At 37.5% G+C, this 21,450-nt stretch overlaps 2 protein-coding genes across 2 annotated transcripts; one reads left to right on the top strand and one right to left on the bottom strand.

Annotated features, from left to right (window-relative positions):
- Nucleotides 1–8,936: 8,936 nt before the first annotated feature.
- On the top strand, nucleotides 8,937–11,322 carry LOC108193626 (uncharacterized). The gene is made up of 6 exons (XM_017360363.2): nucleotides 8,937–9,319; nucleotides 9,405–9,958; nucleotides 10,031–10,223; nucleotides 10,332–10,396; nucleotides 10,522–10,732; nucleotides 10,817–11,322. The coding sequence occupies exons 1-6, from the start codon at nucleotides 9,152–9,154 to the stop codon at nucleotides 11,177–11,179; spliced, it is 1,554 nt and encodes a 517-aa protein (XP_017215852.1). The 5' UTR covers nucleotides 8,937–9,151; the 3' UTR covers nucleotides 11,180–11,322.
- Nucleotides 11,323–11,360: 38 nt separating this feature from the next.
- On the bottom strand, nucleotides 11,361–14,813 carry LOC108193629 (receptor-like protein EIX1). Its single transcript, XM_017360365.2, has one exon. The coding sequence runs from the start codon at nucleotides 14,811–14,813 to the stop codon at nucleotides 11,361–11,363; it is 3,453 nt and encodes a 1,150-aa protein (XP_017215854.1).
- Nucleotides 14,814–21,450: the final 6,637 nt, after the last annotated feature.

The raw sequence follows: 21,450 nt of genomic DNA, 5'->3' as shown, positions 1-21,450 counted from the left end.
AACTATATATAGATCGAGGGCTGGATACTACGCGTGTGACTGCAGATTCTTAATGCATTTACAAATGTATAGGATGTACTAGAAGTTAATAATCCGAAAAGAAAGAAACAAAAATGGAGACACTGAAATTCTTTTTCATCGGTGAGCACACCACTGCAAACATTCCAAAAATGGAATAAGACATTTGCATCACTTGATGTGGTATAAGTATTTAATCCATTGTAGGCGGCTGGCAACTAAAGTTGATCAGTTAGAGGACAAGAAATGCATTTAGAAATAGATGGTTTAATATTTAGTATTAGTAATGTTGTCTTATTGAAATCTTGGCTATCTGACAGAGACAAACCAGTAGAATATTCATCTGTGTTGTTTTGCATGATCACAAAATCATGCAGCTGTAGATTGCCTTCTCAATCCTAGGTGATTTTCAAGATATGCCTAGTGTTACATAGCATTGGAATAAACTTTACTTGAGGATGACCCCAAAATGAAAGAATTCTTGATACACTACAAATGGTATTGCCAAATGCACGAGTAAACAAAATGTTAGAAAATGGTGTTTTAAGTTCATAATTTTATTATGTTCTTGTTGTTAATTCCATAATCTAATGATTGGAAGTTGTTTCTAGATATTAGAACTTAAACTTTCATGTATGGGTTTAAGAATTTTCTTAAGGAAATCCATAAGAGAAATGAAGTTGAAGTTAGTGGCTTGAAAGAGCTTGAAAGAGAATGTTGTTTGTCCCACATTGAAAGAAATAAAGGGGGGTGTTGGCTTTATATAGTATAACACACATGGGTAGTGCATAACTACTAAGGTGTGTTATGGTGCGTGGTGTTCTCACGAGCCCGCGCGCGCCGCCGCCGCCGCCCCGCCCCGCCACGCCTCGGCTCGGCTCGGCTCGGCACGTCACGTCACGTCACGTCACGGGTCGGGTCGAAGGGCGATTTGGGCGAATGTCTCGGCGTCTCGCGTACGCGAGGCGACCTGGGCGGGGAATTTTATTTCGTATTGGTTTAATATAATATTTTAATTAGAATTTATTTATCAGTTGGGCTGGGTTGTGTCTGTTGGGCTCAATTGGACTGGGTCGGATTATACAATTGTGGGCTAAGTCAGATACAATGAACCTGGACTTGTAACTGATGATATATTCAGAAATTAAAATATATATATATAAAACGGCTGGTTTAATGTGTGGATTAATATATATCAGCTGTTACATTATAATAAATCAGCTGTTACGATTTATTTTTAATGTGCAGCTTAAATTCTTATATTAAATTTGGGTGGTCAGTTACACTTAGCCTCTAGTATTACCACACCTACATTCTCTTCTTCCTCTCTACTTTCTCTCCCAAACACAGTCAGTTCAGAAGTTGGTTTTCTGGCGAGTGAGGAGTTAGTCGTTGTTGAGCTTCGAAGGTGCTGTAGTTCAAAGCTCTGAGCTGTTTTATCCTGGAGGAGGTGTTGCAAGCATCCCCAGTGCAGCAGGTGGGGGCAATATTCTCTTCAAGAGCAGTCAGGTCTTCGTATAAGGCCTGACGACTCAGCTGTTCTTGTCATTTTCGTGTTGTACATGTCGTTGCCTCAGGCTATGGCTACTGGTACAATTTCTCTCCTTCCTCTTGTCTTACAGTCACTGATATGCATGTGTTTTACCTTCGCGTTTTGTTTAAACTTGCTTGGCCTTGGCTTGTTTAATATGATATATAACTGCCTCTATGTTGTTATAATAATCAGAATTTCCAACATTCTTGAAGAGAATATTTGTTATATATTATTTAGCATAATGTCGAGTGAAACTGAGGTTCCCGTTGTTGGTGGTGGTAGTGGTTCTGGTGCATCTGTGGTGGCCATTGATTGGACCACTTACAGTTTTCCACAAGCCGTTGAATTAACTGGCTTGCCAGAGAAGTTCAATGGTGGTGTAGGCTTTTCTCGCTGGCAGAAAAGAATGAAATTGTGGTTGACTGTAAAGGGTCTGTGGCCTGTTGTGGAGTATGAGAAACCAGTGGTGGATCAAGAGAAAGCTGAAACTGTAAAGGGCTTTGCGAAGTGGGCTGAGAAGGATGGTGTGGCCAGGGCGGCCATTCTGGCTGCTCTCACTAACACATTGTTTGATGTGTATTCCTCTGATGCCTATTCTGCAAAACTCTTATGGGAGAAGCTGGACCAGACACATAATACTGACTCTCAGGGTCTTGAGAAGTATTCTGTGGCTAAGTTCCTTGAATTCAAGCTGGTGGACAACAAGTCCATGACTGAGCAAGTGCATGAATTCGAGATGATAGTGCATGCTTTGAAGGAGTCCGGAATGGACCTCCCTGAAAAGTTCAAGGTTATGAGTGTGATTGAAAAGCTTCCGAAGTCTTGGGAGGAGTTCTCTCTCTCCCTGAAAAGACAGAAAGGAGAGATCACCTGGACCAACCTTATGCTGGACATCTCGGTTCAAGAACAACACAAGTCCAAACAAGGACATGTGATGCCAACTGAGGCCGGGAGCTCGAAGGTAAATGTAGCTACTGTAGGACAGAAAAGGAAGGGTGTGGCTAAGAAAGTTAGCGCTAATAAACCTAAGAGTGACAAGGACAAGGCCAAGAAACCCAAGGCAAACAAACCGTGTTGGTCTTGTGGGCAGGTTGGGCACTGGAGTAAGGACTGCCCTACAAAGAAGGCGAAGAAGGCTGAGGTGGTAGCACAAGCGAATGCTGTGCTTGCAACTACAAGTGGGCCTGTAGTGAACATGGTTGTTGGTGAGGCCACGGCTTCTGAAACCAACGCAGACCGGTATGTTTCCTACAACCCTGTATTATTTTCTACCTATCTGTCAAATGAATGGTTGATAGATACTGGAGCTAATGTGCATATTTGTGCTGATATTAGTTTATTTGTATCTTATCAACAGAGTCATAGCTTGACAGTGACGATGGGGAATGCTAGTGCTGCTCAAGTACATGGAATAGGAAACGTGGATCTGAAGTTCCCTTCTGGACGTATTCTATCCCTAACTAGAGTGCATTATGTTCCCGACATGCGTAGAAATATAATAAGTGGAAGCTGTTTAGTTTCCAATGGCTTTGAAATTTCCTTCAAATGTAATAAAGTAGTTCTTATTCACACTGGTACATTTTTTGGCAAGGGTTACTTGTCAAATGGTTTATTTGTAATTAATGCTGAACCCGTTTTGGGTACATTAAATAATGTTATTCTTCCTTCTGTGAATTGTGTTGAATCCTCAAGTTTATGGCATGCTAGACTAGGTCACTTAAACTTTGGTGCTCTTAAGAATATGATGAACTTAGAGTTGATTCCAAAACATACCATAGAAAAGAATTCTAAATGTCAAGTATGTGTGTCAGCTAAACAAATAAGGAAACCTTTTCATAACATTGTTAGGGATTCAGACTTGTTAGATTTAGTACACACTGATATTTGTGAATTTGGTGGTGTGTTGACTAAGGACCAGTTTAGATACTTCATTACCTTTATAGATGATAGTAGTAGATATTGTTATGTTTATTTACTTAAACATAAGGATGAAGCACTTAGTAAATTCATTATATATAAAACTGAAGTAGAAAAACAAACTAGTAAGGTACTTAAACGTTTGAGATCTGACAGAGGTGGTGAGTATACAAGTAACTCCTTTAATGAATTTTGTGAAAACAATGGTATAGTTCATGAAGTTACTCCACCATACACACCTGAGTCTAATGGGGTCGCTGAGCGAAAGAACAGAACATTTAAAGATATGATTAATAGTATGCTAATTAACTCTGGGTTGCCTAAATACATGTGGGGAGAGGCTCTAAATACGGCTTGCCATATTTTGAATAGAGTTCCTCTGAAACACATGGATAAGACACCTTTAGAGTTATGGAAAGGCAGGATGACTAGTCTTAAGTATCTTCGTGTGTGGGGGTGCCTTGCTAAGGTACTTGTCCCTGAACACAAGAGAAAGAAACTAGGACCAAAGACTGTTGATTGTATCTTTCTGGGCTATCCTGAGACCACTACAGCTATGAGATTTTTAGTAATAAAATCTGACATAGATGGTATAGTGGCTAACACGATAGTTGAATTTCGTGATGCTACATTCTTTGAGGATGTCTACCCTATGAAGACTGGTATACCTCAAGAGACCTATGATAAGGATCCCACTCACACATCAAGTTCTATTCCCGATCATGTGGAAAAGATGACAAATGTGGGGGCGGAACCTGGTAGTAGTTCTACTCCTAATGAAGTAGAGGAACCAAGGAGAAGTAAGCGTGCAAAGGTAGTTAAGGATTTTGGAAGTGATTTTATCACTTACAATGTCGAGGACGAACCTTTAACTTTCCGACAGGCTATGGACTCTTCGGAGTCTAGACATTGGAAGGGTGCTGTAAAGAGTGAAATTGACTCTATTGTTTCTAATGGAACATGGGAGTTGGTTGATCTCCCTCCTGGGTGCTCTACTATTGGGTGCAAGTGGGTCTTCAAGAGGAAGTTAAACCCTGACGGCTCAATAGATAAGTACAAAGCTAGACTGGTGGCAAAAGGGTTTAAGCAAAAGGAAGGAATTGATTACTTTGACACATACTCTCCGGTTGCTAGGATGGTAACAATCCGTATGCTTATAGCATTGGCTTCGGTCCATGGTCTTATCATCCATCAGATGGATGTAAAGACGGCTTTTCTTCATGGTGATCTTGAAGAGGAGATTTATATGGATCAGCCTGAGGGATTTGTTGCATCTGGCAATGAAAGGAAAGTATGTAAGTTAATCAAGTCCATCTATGGCTTGAAACAAGCTCCCAGGGATTGGCATAAAAAGTTTGATGATACTGTATTGCCATTCAGTTTTAAAGTTAATGAAAGCGATAAGTGTGTCTACATCAAAGTTAAAGGCAGTGAGTATGTCATCTTATGCCTATATGTGGATGACATCTTATTGTTTGGAACCAATATTGAGATTATTAACGAGACAAAAGCATTCTTAAAAAGGCACTTTGAAATGAAGGATATGGGGGAGGCTAGTGTGATTCTTGGAATCAAACTGATTCAGTCAACTGAAGGAATAACCTTGACTCAATCTCATTATATAGAGAAATCTATACTTGAGAAATATGGTTATTCACAGTGTAGAATCGCTAGTACACCCTATGATCCTAAAGTTGCCCTTGTCAAGAATACTTCTGGAGTTCCTGTGTCTCAGTTAAGATATTCTCAGATTATTGGGAGCTTGCAGTATCTTGCTAACTGTACTAGACCAGATATCTCATATTCTGTGTCTAAGTTGGCTAGATATACAAGCTGTCCAAACAGAACTCATTGGGATGCTCTTGATAGAGTACTTAGATATCTGAAAGGCACAATGTACCTTAGTTTACACTACAGGAGGTTTCCTGGTGTACTTGAAGGGTACAGTGATGCAAGTTGGATAGCTAAGAAGTCTGGTTCCAATGGAGTGACTGGATATGTGTTTACCCTTGCGGGTGGAGCAGTATCCTGGAAGTCGACTAGACAGACTATTGTGACTCGGTCGACGTTTGAGGCTGAGTTGTGTGCACTTGATGCCACTGGGACGGAGGCTGAATGGCTACATGGGCTTATGTCCACGTTACCAGTAGTAAGCAGACCGCTTCCTGCGATTGCTATTCATTGTGATAGTCGAACAACTATTGACAAGATTAGCAGTAAAAAGCATAATGCTAAAACAAAGAGACACATCCAAGTTAGACTTAAGTCTATAAGGGGGTTAGTGTCTGACAGGATTATAGCTATAGAGTTCATAGGAACTCAGAATAATATAGCTGATCCTTTGACTAAAGGACTGGAACCTGCAGTAGTCCTTAAGTCAAGGTTGGGGATGGGACTGTCAACCCATCATAATTCATCAACAGTGGGAACCCAATACACATGAGAGGAGATCCCTCGAAGTGTATTCAATGTGGTAATAACAAGCTGTAAGGGTGAATTGGTAGTACCTTTGCTACATAGATGATACTTATGTATCTGAGTCTATCCCCTGTAAACCTAGAAGGTACTGTGACTGCTAAGATAGTAAGAGTGTTACAAACTCTGAATGGGATCAAGTCGTTAGACGAGATATTAGCAGTATATCTCTAGAGATGCCCAGCTAAGCGAATGTAATTGTGTGGTCGCAATTAGAGGAAAGGGTTATTCCTTGAAGCATTCGACGAACAGGATCGAGACATGACCATTAATGTCTCAAAGCCGTAGATTGGCTCCATAGCCGTTGATTTGTCGTTGTCTATGGAAAGTGGTTACACCCAACGGATTAAGATTCAAGGTGAAACATTCCATCTGAATCCGGTAGCCATTGAAGTAGAGAACTTAGGAGGGTTCAAACCCGGAAGGGTACCGACTCTGAAAAACAAGTCATGATAAGAAACCTGAAACGCATTTCTGTATGGATTTGTGGGGGATTGTTAGAAAATGGTGTTTTAAGTTCATAATTTTATTATGTTCTTGTTGTTAATTCCATAATCTAATGATTGGAAGTTGTTTCTAGATATTAGAACTTAAACTTTCATGTATGGGTTTAAGAATTTTCTTAAGGAAATCCATAAGAGAAATGAAGTTGAAGTTAGTGGCTTGAAAGAGCTTGAAAGAGAATGTTGTTTGTCCCACATTGAAAGAAATAAAGGGGGGTGTTGGCTTTATATAGTATAACACACATGGGTAGTGCATAACTACTAAGGTGTGTTATGGTGCGTGGTGTTCTCACGAGCCCACGCGCGCGCCGCCGCCGCCGCCCCGCCCCGCCACGCCTCGGCTCGGCACGTCACGTCACGGGACGGGACGGGTCGGGTCGAAGGGCGATTTGGGCGAATGTCTCGGCGTCTCGCGTACGCGAGGCGACCTGGGCGGGGAATTTTATTTCGTATTGGTTTAATATAATATTTTAATTAGAATTTATTTATCAGTTGGGCTGGGTTGTGTCTGTTGGGCTCAATTGGACTGGGTCGGATTATACAATTGTGGGCTAAGTCAGATACAATGAACCTGGACTTGTAACTGATGATATATTCAGAAATTAAAATATATATATATAAAACGGCTGGTTTAATGTGTGGATTAATATATATCAGCTGTTACATTATAATAAATCAGCTGTTACGATTTATTTTTAATGTGCAGCTTAAATTCTTATATTAAATTTGGGTGGTCAGTTACACTTAGCCTCTAGTATAAATAGAGGACTAAGTTGCTGAGTTTTACACACCACACCTACATTCTCTTCTTCCTCTCTACTTTCTCTCCCAAACACAGTCAGTTCAGAAGTTGGTTTTCTGGCGAGTGAGGAGTTAGTCGTTGTTGAGCTTCGAAGGTGCTGTAGTTCAAAGCTCTGAGCTGTTTTATCCTGGAGGAGGTGTTGCAAGCATCCCCAGTGCAGCAGGTGGGGGCAATATTCTCTTCAAGAGCAGTCAGGTCTTCGTATAAGGCCTGACGACTCAGCTGTTCTTGTCATTTTCGTGTTGTACATGTCGTTGCCTCAGGCTATGGCTACTGGTACAATTTCTCTCCTTCCTCTTGTCTTACAGTCACTGATATGCATGTGTTTTACCTTCGCGTTTTGTTTAAACTTGCTTGGCCTTGGCTTGTTTAATATGATATATAACTGCCTCTATGTTGTTATAATAATCAGAATTTCCAACACAAAATATTTACAAAAGTGTCACCCCACTTTTCTTTACTAAAAACTGGTTTACTAAGTTCATCCTGGGAATATTTTTGTCCAGAGTCTTGTTAGTACTTAACAGCCTGAACGGCTGGTCATATATATATATGTAATTTTACTGTAAATTATGTATGTTCAAGCTTTTATTAAGTTCAGCCTATTCAAGAACCGAACATAAAGATGATAAATCGACGATTGTGATTTGTGACAACAATGCTGTTAGACTTATATGAACAATGTCTACAATATTGTTTTCCACATGCAGTTGCATACGTGCTCATTATGGTTCCATAGATGCCTTTCCATATTTCATACTTCGTGAGCGTCGATGTATCGCTTGTTGAATTAATTTCAATTAGTTTACGAAGAGTTAAAAGCTTTGAGAATCTGCATTGTAGACTGAAGCTTCAAGAATCTGCATTATATATGGGTTTTAATTCAGAGGTTTTCTTGTGCCAATTATATGAAGTCAAGGATCATGCTATTTGTCTTCCATTTTTGATTGCCTTAATTGATCAAGACGTGTCAAAACGGATGCTAAGAGAACAACTCAGATGAACTAAACTTGCCTACTTTCTTGGGTTTAGCTCTAGAAGAGGGCCGAGGGAGGACTAGATGCAGGAAAACCTTACTTTACAAAGCATATAAGGGTACAGGGCATGGATATGTAACGAAAAACATAAGAGTTTTTTACTCTGTTCCGTGAAAATTGTGAAAAAGAAAGTCCATTTTGGATTGATCAGAGTGGATCACAGACGTCCATCTTTGGGGAATAAATTTGCATTTCGTATCCATTATAAATTACGAGAATATCGGGGGTCACACAGAGTCCAAGTCGAGTCTCCCGTCCATTTTAAGTGACCGGTTCTCCTAAAATCACAATATGTTAAGAGGAGGGCTTACGAGGATCATATTGTATTTCAACACAAACTCCTCCTTGTATGCTAAGCTGTCGCTTTAGTTCTGCAGATCTTTAAAGCTGCATGGAAGTTGAAGTCTTGTTCAAATGTAGCTTCTTAGATTTTAACACTCTACCATCAGACTATGAATAATTTGTACACCGTGCACGCACAATGCATCTATACACTCCTGCTGACACGGAAGCCTACTCCGAGCTTCAATAGTCAATATTTTAATTTCATACGGTTATCCTGATTTTGACTCCTAACCAACTTCTTCTTCTTTTTCTTCAAGTGAGCTTGACTTTATTTTCCTCTTAAAGAGCAGTTAACAAGGCAGCATTTAGGGGTGCAGAACGTGATTTAACCTTCAAAAACAAGTCTGTCTCCATTTTTTGTGGCTTTTAATAAAAAACCAGCTTCAACTCATGCATGTCATGCACAAAGTTGAGAAAAACAGGGCATGTAAATTATGACAAGGAGAATACTTAAACACACTTATCCAGATTTGTATTTAGATTTTTAAGTCCAAGTGGTTCATAGCTTAAGAACATAACTATGAAGAAGTTTTACGAAGAGAAGTACAAGAATACCTTCTGGCTCAGACAGAATTTTACGCAGAAAAGATGGCGGTCATTCAGAAAGCAAGCGACAACCACTGCTCTGCTGCTTCTCTTCTTCTTCCTCTTCATCGCCGTCTTGGTTTTTGCAGGCTACATCAACATAGTAAGTCTTTTAGTCCAACTAAAACAAAATTTGTCGATAATTATAATAATTTATTTGACTATATTCATGTCGAATTGCAATGCAGACTGTACATACAGGGCATTCAGCTGAAAAACCAATCATTAGTATTTCAAGAATGGCAGAGACTCCTCTTCTGCCACCTCTAGACTGTCTGGCATGGAATGAGACACAAAAATGTCCGCAATCTAATCCGGTGCTGCTCAAATACATGCTGAATCATGACCCTTCAATGAACATGGCCTGTCCTGAATACTTCCGTTGGATTCATGAAGATCTGAGGCATTGGAGAGAGACAGGGATTTCGAAAGACATGGTTGACAGAGCTAATAGGACTGCACATTTTCGGTTAGTGATCATAGATGGCAAGGCTTATGTAGAGAAATATGTCAAGTCTATTCAAACCAGAGACTTGTATACTATATGGGGTATTGTACAACTTTTAAGGTGGTACCCTGGGAGGCTGCCTGATCTTGATATGATGTTTGATTGCAATGATCGGCCAGTAATTCGATCAAAGGATCATCGCGGGCCTAATGCAGCCCCCCCACCATTGTTCCGGTATTGTTCAGATGTATGGAGCATGGATATTGTGTTCCCTGATTGGTCGTTTTGGGGATGGTGAGTTGTTGAGTACGTATTTCTGTCAGATTGGTCGTTTTGGGGTATTTTAGTTTTATATTTTTGGTGCAGGGTAGAGACCAATATAAAACCATGGGCAAATGTAGTGAAGGATATAAAGGAAGGAAACAAGAGAACCAAGTGGAAAGACAGGGAGCCCTTCGCGTATTGGAAGGGTAATCCCTCTGTGGCTGCAACCAGGGCAGACCTCATGAGGTGCAATGTCACCGATAAAACGGACTGGAATGCTCGCCTGTTTATCCAGGTACTTCTTACATATGCACCAAACACGAACACATCGGGTTTTTTTGAATTAAATTAGTTTGATAGGCTATTCATTTATAGAGTACATGTTAATATGGTTACATTGCAGGACTGGAATAAAGAATCCAAGGTAGGATACAAGCAATCGAATCTTGAAGATCAGTGCACTTACAGGTCACATTATTTTCTTTTACATTATACATTTAGGCCTGAGATTTATAATCAGACATTTTTATGCATTTGGCTTTAAAATCACATTGTTAGTCATTTTTCTCATATCAATCATTTCATTTACATAGATATAAGATATATATAGAAGGATGGGCTTGGTCAGTAAGCGAAAAATACATACTGGCATGCGACTCTCCAACCTTATTGGTTACACAGCGCTTCTATGATTTCTTCACAAGAGGCATGGTACCATTGCAACACTATTGGCCTATCAGAGACAGAGATAAATGCAGATCTCTCAAATTTGCTGTTGAATGGGGAAATAATAATACTGAAAAGGTAACCTTTATTTGTTTTTTTACTGTCAGAAGCTTTGATTGATGCCATTTTTATGATTATGCTATCGTTATGGGTCATTTACAGGCACAAGCCATTGGCAAAGCATCGAGTCGCTTCATCCAAGAGGAACTGAAACAGGAATATGTGTATGATTACATGTTCCACCTGCTTAATGAATACGCAAAACTATTGAAGTACAAGCCCAGCATACCTCCGAATGCTATAGAACTGTGTCCAGAAACAATGGCATGCCTTGCTGGTGGTGATTATAACAAATTTATGATGGCCTCCTTGGTGAATTCTCCGAGGGATTCAGTTCCATGCACCATGCCTCCTCCCTATGATGCTCAAGCTCTAAAAGCATTCATCGATACTCAGATTGGATCAACAAGGAAAGTAGAGGCTTGGGAAAATGAGTACTGGGAAAAACTTAACAAAAAGCAATGAGATTTTAAACTTGTTAACTTGCTTAACAAAACCAGAGGAGAAGACTTAAATTAGGCTGTGCTTCAATTGAATGGAAAATAAAATGAGTCGCTTCTCCTCTCTGCTATGTTCCCAAGTACCGAATTCAATTTTTTATTAGTACATGTAGCATTTTGCATTATTAAGCAATAGCTCAAGGCTTTTACCCTACAGGGGAAAATCTGGGAATGTGCATAGCCACCCAAACATATAATCTTTCTTTCAAGTTGTCTAGAAAGAGATAATATGCATGTCTCCAACGGCGGTTTAGCACTAGTGTTCCGATGAAACCCCAAAACGTAGTGCTGAAACCAAGCACAATACTTACATAAAGCCATCTCTCATATTCACTGTCCTCTCCGTCATCTTCATACTCTTCAACAGACGGTTGGACTTGATCAGCTGGTTCATCTCCCGGACATATATCTGTGAGTGGTTTACCACAGAGTCCTCTGTTACCCTGGTATGCGGAGATACTGAATCCCTGGAGTTGAGTGCCAGATGGAATTCTTCCCAAAAAATTGTTGTTTGAGAGATTTAAGAATGCAAGAAAATTTAATCCTGACATGCTTAGAGGAATTTCACCTGTAAATTTGTTCGCGGACAAGTCTAAGCTTTCTAACGCTTTCAATTGGCCAATCTCCAGGGGAACAGCTCCATGAAGCCCATTTCCAGACAAATTCAGTCCCTTGAGTTCGACAAGTCTGGTTATACCTATGGGAATATTTCCAGTCAATTCGTTGGATGACAAATCGATCATTTTCAAATAGGCAAAATTTCTTCCATACTCAAGCTCCTGTCCTTTCCATCTTGCATATACATCATCATAATAATAACTATTGCTTGGACTTTGTGCTTCTGCTGGAGCACTTGGATGTTCTGATGGAATAACTGAATCTGTAAATAAATTTGATGAAGAGTACAGATGATCCGTGTCTTCGATTCCTTTCTGGGCCATGGCAGTAAAATTACTAAAGCATGGAGGAATAGTTCCAGAAATTCTGTTTATTGACAGATCTAGGAAATGGAGATTCGAAAGTCTACATATTACAAATGGTATGCTTCCATAGAATCTGTTTGATTTTAAGATCAGAGCATACAAATGCATTAGGTTTTCCCCAATCCATGAAGGTACCTTTCCTGATAGCTTATTTAACCCGAAATCTACAAAACCAAGGCTGCTGCAGTTTCTCAAAGAGGCAGGCAGTTCTCCATAGAGCATATTGTTCCGCAAAATCAGAGTCTCCAAAGAAGCTAGATGACCTATCGACTTTGGAATCGTTCCAGAAAAATTGTTATATCCCAAGTTAAGAAACACTAGACCTTGAAAGTAGATCCAGTTATCAGGAAGTGTGCCAAACAATTGGTTATGTGAGAAATCAAGAAACCTTAAGGATATATCCTTAACAACTGATAGGGAAAGGAGTGTTCCTGAAAACCTGTTTCGAGAGAGATTTATCTTTGAACACTTTGTGGGAATTGGTGGTAGTGGTCCATCAAAGAAATTTGAACTCAAATCTATCTCTCTAATATGACCATCTTTCCAAGGAAACTTACCAGTGATTTGGTTGGAGGACAGATTTAAAAGGGACAAGCTGCTTGAGATATTCCAGAACCACATAGGGATGGTATCTGAAATTTGGCTATTAGAGATGTCAAGATGATCAATGTACTCTTGATTTCGAAGCCAGTTGGGAAATTTTGGCCCCAATTTGCATGATGCCAAAGAAAGTTCCCCAAGCTGGAAAGGAGGAAGCCATTCCGAGCTGAGCTCAAAAGTCAGAGAATTATGTGATGTGCTCATATACCCTAAACTTGTGAGATTGGACAAATGTGCTTCAGAGATTGTACTGCGGATAGAGTTCATTGAAAGATCCAGCTCTATAAGATGGGAGAGTTGTCCAATTGACTTAGTCTCCCATTCTGTAAGTTGATTGCCACGAAGTCGCAGTTCTTGCAAAGAAGAACATCCAGAAAAATCAGGAAGACTTCCAGAAAACTCATTACCATCAAGATATAGTAATTCCAAAGATGAAAATCCTGTGAAATCAGGTAAAGAGCCTCTAAGATGGTTATTGGACAAATCCAAAAATACTAAAGCTGAATAGTGCTCAAAAGCTGTTGGCAGATATCCATTTAACTCATTGGAGCTTGCTTGAAATTTTCTGAGGGATGAGACTTGTGTAATATCAGGCAGTGATCCAGTAAGTTGGTTTTCAGATACAAACAATTCTTCCAAAAGAGCTAAGGGCCCTAATAAAAGATCTTCAAGGTTCCCAGTGAGATTGTTGGAACTGAAATCCGCAACTTTCAAGCTGGATAAATTATGCAATGATTTCGGAAGCACACCATTAAGATGATTTGCAGAGAGATCCAGATAAGTTAGGTCAGTCAAAAGAGAAAAAGAAACTGGAATAGGGCCATTCAAGAGGTTGTGACCAAGATTAAGATGAGTTATAGCAGCCATATGACCAAAAGAATGTGGAATTCTACCTGCTAACATGTTATAACTCAGGTCTAGTACTTCCAGACTGCCATGCAAGTGAGAGAGCCAATTAAAAATAGATGAATTGATGTGATTTCCTTGGAGATAAAGGGCAGAAATAGAGGTAGAGAAATTGCTTGAAGTAGGAAATGGAGACGAGAGGTTACAGTAATTTAACTGCATAACTGATATGGAAGGAATTCTCTGGATAAAGCTTACCCAAATACCGGGATGGTCTATGTTGACATAACTGATATCAAGGTATACCAAATCATGCAGATTAAACAACCACTCAAAGTTCCTACTAGATGTTAGAAAATTATATCCTAGGTCAAGATGCTGCAACTTGAAGAGCTTTTCAAGCTCTTGAGGAATAACTCCAGAAAACAAAGAGTGAGAAAGATCAAGGTGTCTTAAGTTATTGAGTGAGCCAATAAACTTCGGGAGAGGACCATAAATACTACTCTGGCTGACATTCAAGTACTGCAAATTGGTGAGGTTTCCAATTTGATAGGGAATCGGTCCCCTTATATAAGTACGTGACAAATCAAGGTGAACTAACCTTGTGAGAGAGCCAATGAATTCGGGAATTTTCAGTCCTCCAAAGAATGTGCCACTGAGGTCCAAGTAGTTAAGAAATGGTAAATCAAGCAACGAATGGCTGATACTAACATCGCTTCCAAATGTGTAAGGTGGGGTGTAAGGAGAAGAAAGATCAAGGTGAGTCACATGACCATTTTGATCATCACAGCCAACACCTTTCCATTTGCAGCAATCTTCATCTTCATTCTTCCATGAAAGAAGGAGATCTTGTCTCTGTGTACCACTAACAACTCCTTGTTTAAACACCAGCAGAGCTTTTCTCTCCATCTCAATGCACCTCATTGTCTTGTTGTTCATGGATGAGGTTTCTGATCCAAAAGACAATGTTTTCATGCATAGCAGAAATATCACAACTAATGCATGCAGAGGATAAATTGCACTCATCATCATAACGGTAACTGTACCAGGAAGCGGGAAGGGAAATGAAAGCAGATAAATCACAGGGAATACGCGTAAACCTTTGGTTGTCAAATGGTGTATATTCATATCAAAGACAGCACTGAAGTAGACAAGGAACTTGGACTTCATTATCATTGAACAAATCAACTTTGTGAAAGTCTCTGGATCTGGCCGCTTTATCCTTAACTCCTAGCCATTCATAATTGAAAGCCTTGGAGTCAACTTTTAAGTAAACAGACAAAGTCATCTCTTGACAAGTGCATCTAAAGACAAAGCTGATCAAGCAGCCCTACACTTGCCCTGCATTGTCAAAAGCTCTTGTCCAAAACTTAGAAATATCAAAAAGATTGCACCCTGATACTAAATATGATAAAATATATATGTTTGGGTAAAATACGCAGGTCTCAATGGAAAAAAAAGACAAGAGTTATATGTATATTCAATGGTGAATTACATGACTGGCTTATAAACACTCCTCTTCTTATCTTTTCCTTCGGCTGTAGCAAGAAAGCATAACATGATAACAATGTATTTGCTTCTTGCTGAAATAAGAGAGATAGAAATATCTGTTGAAGAATTTATGTAAGCAGTTGCTCCAGCTAGTTTACTTATTCTTTCCCCTTAGAAGAGTGACTAGAAAAAACAAAAAGTATACCCTTACAATGCCAATAAACCTAGTTATTAAAAAATTAAAAATTTTGCACAAAGTATTCTGATCAATCAGATTTATAAGCAGACAGGGCAATCGTTTCGTTTCGTATACTTTCGTTTCGTGTATTTTCGTGTTTCGTGTACTTGAAGGTGAAACCTGTATCTGCTCGTTATTGATTTCGTGTACCTAATTTGAAACCCGTATCCGATCCGAAACGTTTCGTGTATATTATATATAAAATATTAATATAATTTTAATCAAAAAATAGTTTTAATATATATTTTCCTATATAGTTTAACTAAATATGAATGATATATTTATGTTTGCATACAATTTTCTACAACTTTGTTAATGTATCTCTAATATATATTTACATATACATATAAATATATATATTTTACATAATTATTTATATAATATATTATAACATATATATAATAAAAATTATGTACAAATATTTCGTGTACTTTTGTGTATTTCGTGTACCCAAAATGAAAACCCATATCCGACACGAAATCTATCGTGTAATTTTGTGTTCGTGTACTTTCGTGTTTCGTGTATCAAAAATCAAAACCCATATTCATTTTTTTCGTGTCGTTTCATTTCGTGTTAGCGTGTTACTTGTCAAATTGTCGGGCCTAGACATGATACATGTAGGCATGTAGCATGAAGGAAGTTTTCAGCACTCGTAAAGACATAATACTTTCTTTCTTGTGTATGATAACTGCATATATGGTCCTTGGTCGAAGATCTGGGTAAATGTTAGATTCAAGTTTTGATGCAGCTAATACAGAAATTAAATTTTTACTCAGTTAATTAGAAAAAAACTGAAATCCCAAATTTTGGAATCATACTGTCATTGCAATGAATCATGAGTAACAACTTCCAAGTATTTTAAGAGATGTATTTCTCAAGAAATTCACAAAAAGTCATTCACAGCTTCTTCATATATAAAATCAACATGTTAAATAAATATATATAATCTAACAGTTTGACAGGTGCTATTGACCCTAAAACAATATAGATTGATTTCAACAACGTTTGAATCATTGAATTGGTGCAAGCAACTAAGAAAATAAATCTGAAAATCGGTTGCAGAGTTAAGTACATTATCTAGTGACAAAGTTCATCAGTAAAAATGCAAGAACTCTAGATTGTAACTAAACTGTTCTACGCCCTTGGTTAGGCCAAGTAAATAAACAGACAGCTTCAATAACCACCTTGGTCATTGTACAAGCAAGCCTAAAATAATAATCAGAACATTAAGACAAAATCAGATGCGAGGCTTTTTAGTAGGTCCTTCCTCTTGAGCTTCAGATGATTCCCTTTTCCCCACCACGCAACTCACGTTTCGCTCAGGCTGTTGTGGTTGTTGCTGCTGTTGCTCCTCCACATTGTTGTTGACTTGCCCAATTTCCTCCAAATTTTTATCTGCCCAAGAACCAGCATCAAACAAATCCTCGAAGCCGAAAGATACATCAGTGTTGGGCATTGGAGGCTCCATCATCAGCACATTGTCAATATTTGACCAGAAATCATCACTAAACAAATCATCCAAGTCAGTAAACACTTCGCCATCTGATAACACTGTCCCCGGATTCTGAAAACCCCCACACATACCTATCACTGGTTGGGCGGCTTCTTCATTATTCTGTCTCTGATCATCATTAGGTACTTCCAACCCCTGACCCTCAACACCAGAACTCCCCCCTGCATCAACATAACGTGGCATGCCATCGTTCAAAATTGGCCATTGGTCAGAGCCATTCCAACAAAGAGCATTCATCGGTTCCTGCAGAGTCTGATAGATCATCATCTTACTATTCTCTTCATAACATCCCTGATTCTCATAACTGAATCCATTCATACTAGTCTCTCCTCCCCCAACTACGTCGTTCCCATTAACTACTACACCAGAATCATGAATCGAGGCCACCTCCTTTCCTGAATCACTCAAACTTTCAACCGACACTGCTTTTACACTCTCATCCTTAGTCCTACAACTAGAACTAATTTTTTTGTCAGCTTTAGACTTAGTACTACGACGTCTTCCAGAAACATCTTTGGTGCTAACCTTGGCAGGTTTTATCATATCCAGAGTAATCCGACAAACCACATAATCCTCATGTCCCTTCAAGAAAAACTCATGCATCTTCCAATAATGATTACCCCCATTCCCTACACCATCAACATCATTAATCTGGAAAACCAACATCCTCGTCTCCCCAATAGTATTATCACCATCCTTGACGAACTTACGGCCTGTTTCAACATGCCACGTACCACACCCCGCTTTCCTAACATAGTGCACTTCAGGTCCCTCGCCAGATGATTCCTTATCTGCCATCTTTGTCAACCGAGCAAAAACATAAACAGTTTTCTCATTACCAGAGGTTATCCATTGAGTTGACGAGTCATCGAAAATCTCCCATGGATTGGCGTTGGGACCGTAAATATCCTTCTCTTCGATGACATGATCCCAAGATAGATTACCCTGAATCTTGGGTTTCAAGTAATTCATCAACAACTCTTGGTCACTAGGGCAAAATTTGAAGCCTGTGGGAAGCTTCAAGGCCATAATGTAGCTGCTAATAACAGGAGAAATATAAGAACAACGTGGTGAATAATCCAAACTTGTTGCGGCTAAAAGGGAACGTGTATAATTGTTAATAATGAACGTGAACCAAAGTTTATATAGTAGTACAGCACCGCCTTAGCTAGGTCTAACAGCAGTAGGATTTAAAAAATCTTTATAAAAGAACAGCTGTTATTTACAGATATTTGCTAACTAGGTTAATTTTAACTTTGCTAACAAGCATTAACATTTTATCTTCAAAAATTTCAAAAAAAGCCCACCATATCATTATATAGTCTTAAAATGTCCCAAATATCAAAGTCAAAAAAAATGATCCTGAATAACGTGTGATCGTGTTGGCTTAACTTATAAACTATCAAAATGCAACATAGTGTTGCGTTGGACGATTTTATTCTTTTTTTCTTCTTTCTTTTTTTAAAAAATAATTTGGTGACCCACAATGAAATTGCGTTTAATTTGCACCAAAACACAACTTATATAAAGTTGCGTTTTGAATCCAAAACATCATTTTAAGTAGCGTATTAACTTTAAAAAAATAAAAAATAATTAAACTGGTTGACATTAGGGTTCACATGTGGGTTTTAGAATGATTAATTTATACTTGAATTTCAATTGGTTGACGGTTAGAGTTTAGGATTGAGTAAGCCCTAAACCCTCGAGTTTAAACCCTAATCAATTCGAGACTTTAGCGTCGTGAGACCCGAAAAGCTGAGGAACGACCAGTTTAATAAGTAATAATTAGAATGTAAATTAACGGCCGTAAATATTTTAGGGTTGGTTTTAGAATGATTAATTTATACTTGAAATTAAATTGACTGACGGTTAGGGTTTAGAATTAGGGGTTTAGTGCCGTGGGACACTAAAGCCGAGGAACCAGTTTAGTAGTAATTTCACGGTTGTTAATATTTTAAGGTTCACGGTTGGATTTTATAATGATTAATTTTTTTTTGTCAGGTTTTACATACTCGTAGATGAGTTGTATCTCGAGATACAACAGCCGCTACAAGGGATCAATTTCAGTCATCCAAAAAAGATTATCATCTAACCGAAAGATATACAAGATATCTCCGGACGTTTAGATAATAATACTTTAATGTCTGAGAGGAAAAAACCCATAAAAATCTCTACCAAGGATCCTGCAAAAAACAAGCGAAACAAGAAGGACATAAGTTCATATATAAAATTATATACATTATACAAATTATAAAGGATAATATATCCAAAAAATAAATTATTTCTAAAAGTGTGTGTACATATTTTTTAAAGTAAAAAAATAAAATAAAGTCTCAACCAAAGGAGGATCTTTGGTTAGACACAAAAGTAACTAAAATATAGTTAATAGCTCCTTACAAGCCGAAATATACGCCATCACTTATGGTCACCCATGAATGGTACAGATACGCCTCAATCAAGGCACAATTAAAATTTAAAGCGCTTCAAACATTCAATAATGATCACCATAAATGTTACTAAATAGTCATCAATAATGATTAATTTATATATAGTTAAAAAACATTTTAAGGTTGAATAAAAAATGCTACATGATGTAGCGTTTTGAAAATTAATAACGCTACGTAGAGTTGCATTTAACCCTTGAAACGTTACACAATATAGTATTTTGCCGTAAAATGCAAAACGCTCACTAAATGGTATCCATGGGTTATCTTGAGATTTAGGTCCATATTCTAACAATGTGATAGTCACGCTCATCACCCGAAATTTTCAAACATGTAGTGTTAACCCAATATGATTTAACATATATGAATTTTCTGCAATTGATCGATTTTTAACTGATTAATTAGACTTTTGAATTTTCTTAAAAAGAATTAAACCAGACTTTTAAAACAATGTTTTTGATATGTGATTTAATTTTTTTATTCTAAATAGAGATTCTTTTTATGATTTTAGATATATAATATTTATTAATAATTTAATTATATCCAAATATTTTCATGTAAATATGAAATTATTTAGTTGCAAATGAAAATATTGAATAACAACAAAAATTATTATGTTACATTTATCGTAATATAAGTATTTATTCTCTTGATCTCAGAATATTTTTATTATTAAAAAAATATGTCAAATACTAACATAAATTTTTGATTAAAATATAAGTGGATATAATAAATTTAACTTTTTGGAGTTGAAAAATAAACTAAAAAGAATATATTTAATAAGAGATCTCTCTCACACACACATAAGTAAGAGATATTATATAATATGTTTATAAGTAATAGGTATATATATTATATATTATAAATAAAGTTGCTCATATGGGTTGGCGTTGATTGTTGTATAAATATAAAATAATAATTATAAGTACCTATTTTTATAATTAATATTATGTTTTAAATCGATCATACATATGTAGCATCATGTTATTTAAATCATAAATATTGATTTTTATTCTTTAATGAAATATGTGATTTTAATTTTTTTGAAAATAAAATACTATGGACCCGTCATTGATAAAGAAAATTTTCTGCAATAAAGATTCAATTTCATGTAAGTTTGTTATTTTAGCAAGTAGAAATTTTTTATAGTAACGATAGCACACTTATATCAAAAGAAGATAACACAATATGTAAAAAGATCCAAATCTAAGTTTGTTTAGAAACATCAGTTGAACATAGAATAATTGGGACATAATAGAAAAAGAGGGGGCTTTATGTTTAGGGTTTTCATGTGTCTCATCCATTTAAAAAAAATAATACTATATGTGACCGCGCGACAAGGTCACATATGTAATATGCATATATACGTTCCTAAGTATATGTGCGTTTGTTCTGTGTGTATGCCTGAAATCGAAAACTTTCTCGAATTGTTCTCTGAATATAGATATTGTGTGTGTGTTCATGTTCTATAAATATTGTGTGTATGTTCATATTCTCTAGTTACTTGTATCGTAGACGTTACGATGAGTAGATTAGGTCTTTAGATTTCATCGAGTCTATGCTTTTATGCATTATTGAATTGATTGCATTTACGTTGTGATATTGTTCAAATTGTGCGAGTTTCGTGGTGTGCGCGCGCTAAAAATTTGAGTAACATTTGATATTTAGTGTCTGCGCACTAAAAATTGGAGAAACATGATTGATTAGGCGATTTTAGTGTATGCCTGTAATCTGCATATGTATATGTATGCCTTTGTTCTGTGTGTACGCTTGAAATCAAATAAACTTGCTTGATTCATTGCGTGTCTGTGCTTAGGATACAGATATTGTGTATCATCTAGTTATTTGTAGTATACAAGACATTCCGATCAGTAGATTAGGTCTTGAGTGTGTTCTTTTATACATTACTGGATTGATTGTATTTACATTGTGATTTTGTTCAAACTGTGCGTGTTTCATGGTGAGCGAGCGCTAAAAATTGGAGAAACATGAGACTTGGTGTATGCTCGCTAAAATACGAAGAAACATCTACGGATTTAGGCCGATTTTTTGTGAACTCGTTAATCTACACATATATATGTTGTTAATGTCCTGTTATATGTACCTATACAAGATACTGAA

Source organism: Daucus carota, chromosome 7 (genome assembly GCF_001625215.2).
Source record: "Daucus carota subsp. sativus chromosome 7, DH1 v3.0, whole genome shotgun sequence".
Taxonomy (NCBI): Eukaryota; Viridiplantae; Streptophyta; class Magnoliopsida; order Apiales; family Apiaceae; genus Daucus; species Daucus carota.
Note: the sequence above shows the minus strand (reverse complement) of the source record. Positions and strands in the feature narration are given on the sequence as shown.

Bases quoted from the DNA above. Each gene is read 5' to 3' on its own strand.
- LOC108193629 (XM_017360365.2), bottom strand. From the start codon at position 14,813: ATGAAGTCCAAGTTCCTTGTCTACTTCAGTGCTGTCTTTGATATGAAT.
- LOC108193626 (XM_017360363.2), top strand. From the start codon at position 9,152: ATGAAGAAGTTTTACGAAGAGAAGTACAAGAATACCTTCTGGCTCAGA. The intron at 10,224-10,331 runs GTACTTCTTACA...GTTACATTGCAG, and splicing joins ATGCTCGCCTGTTTATCCAG to GACTGGAATAAAGAATCCAA. The intron at 10,397-10,521 runs GTCACATTATTT...TCATTTACATAG, and splicing joins GAAGATCAGTGCACTTACAG to ATATAAGATATATATAGAAG.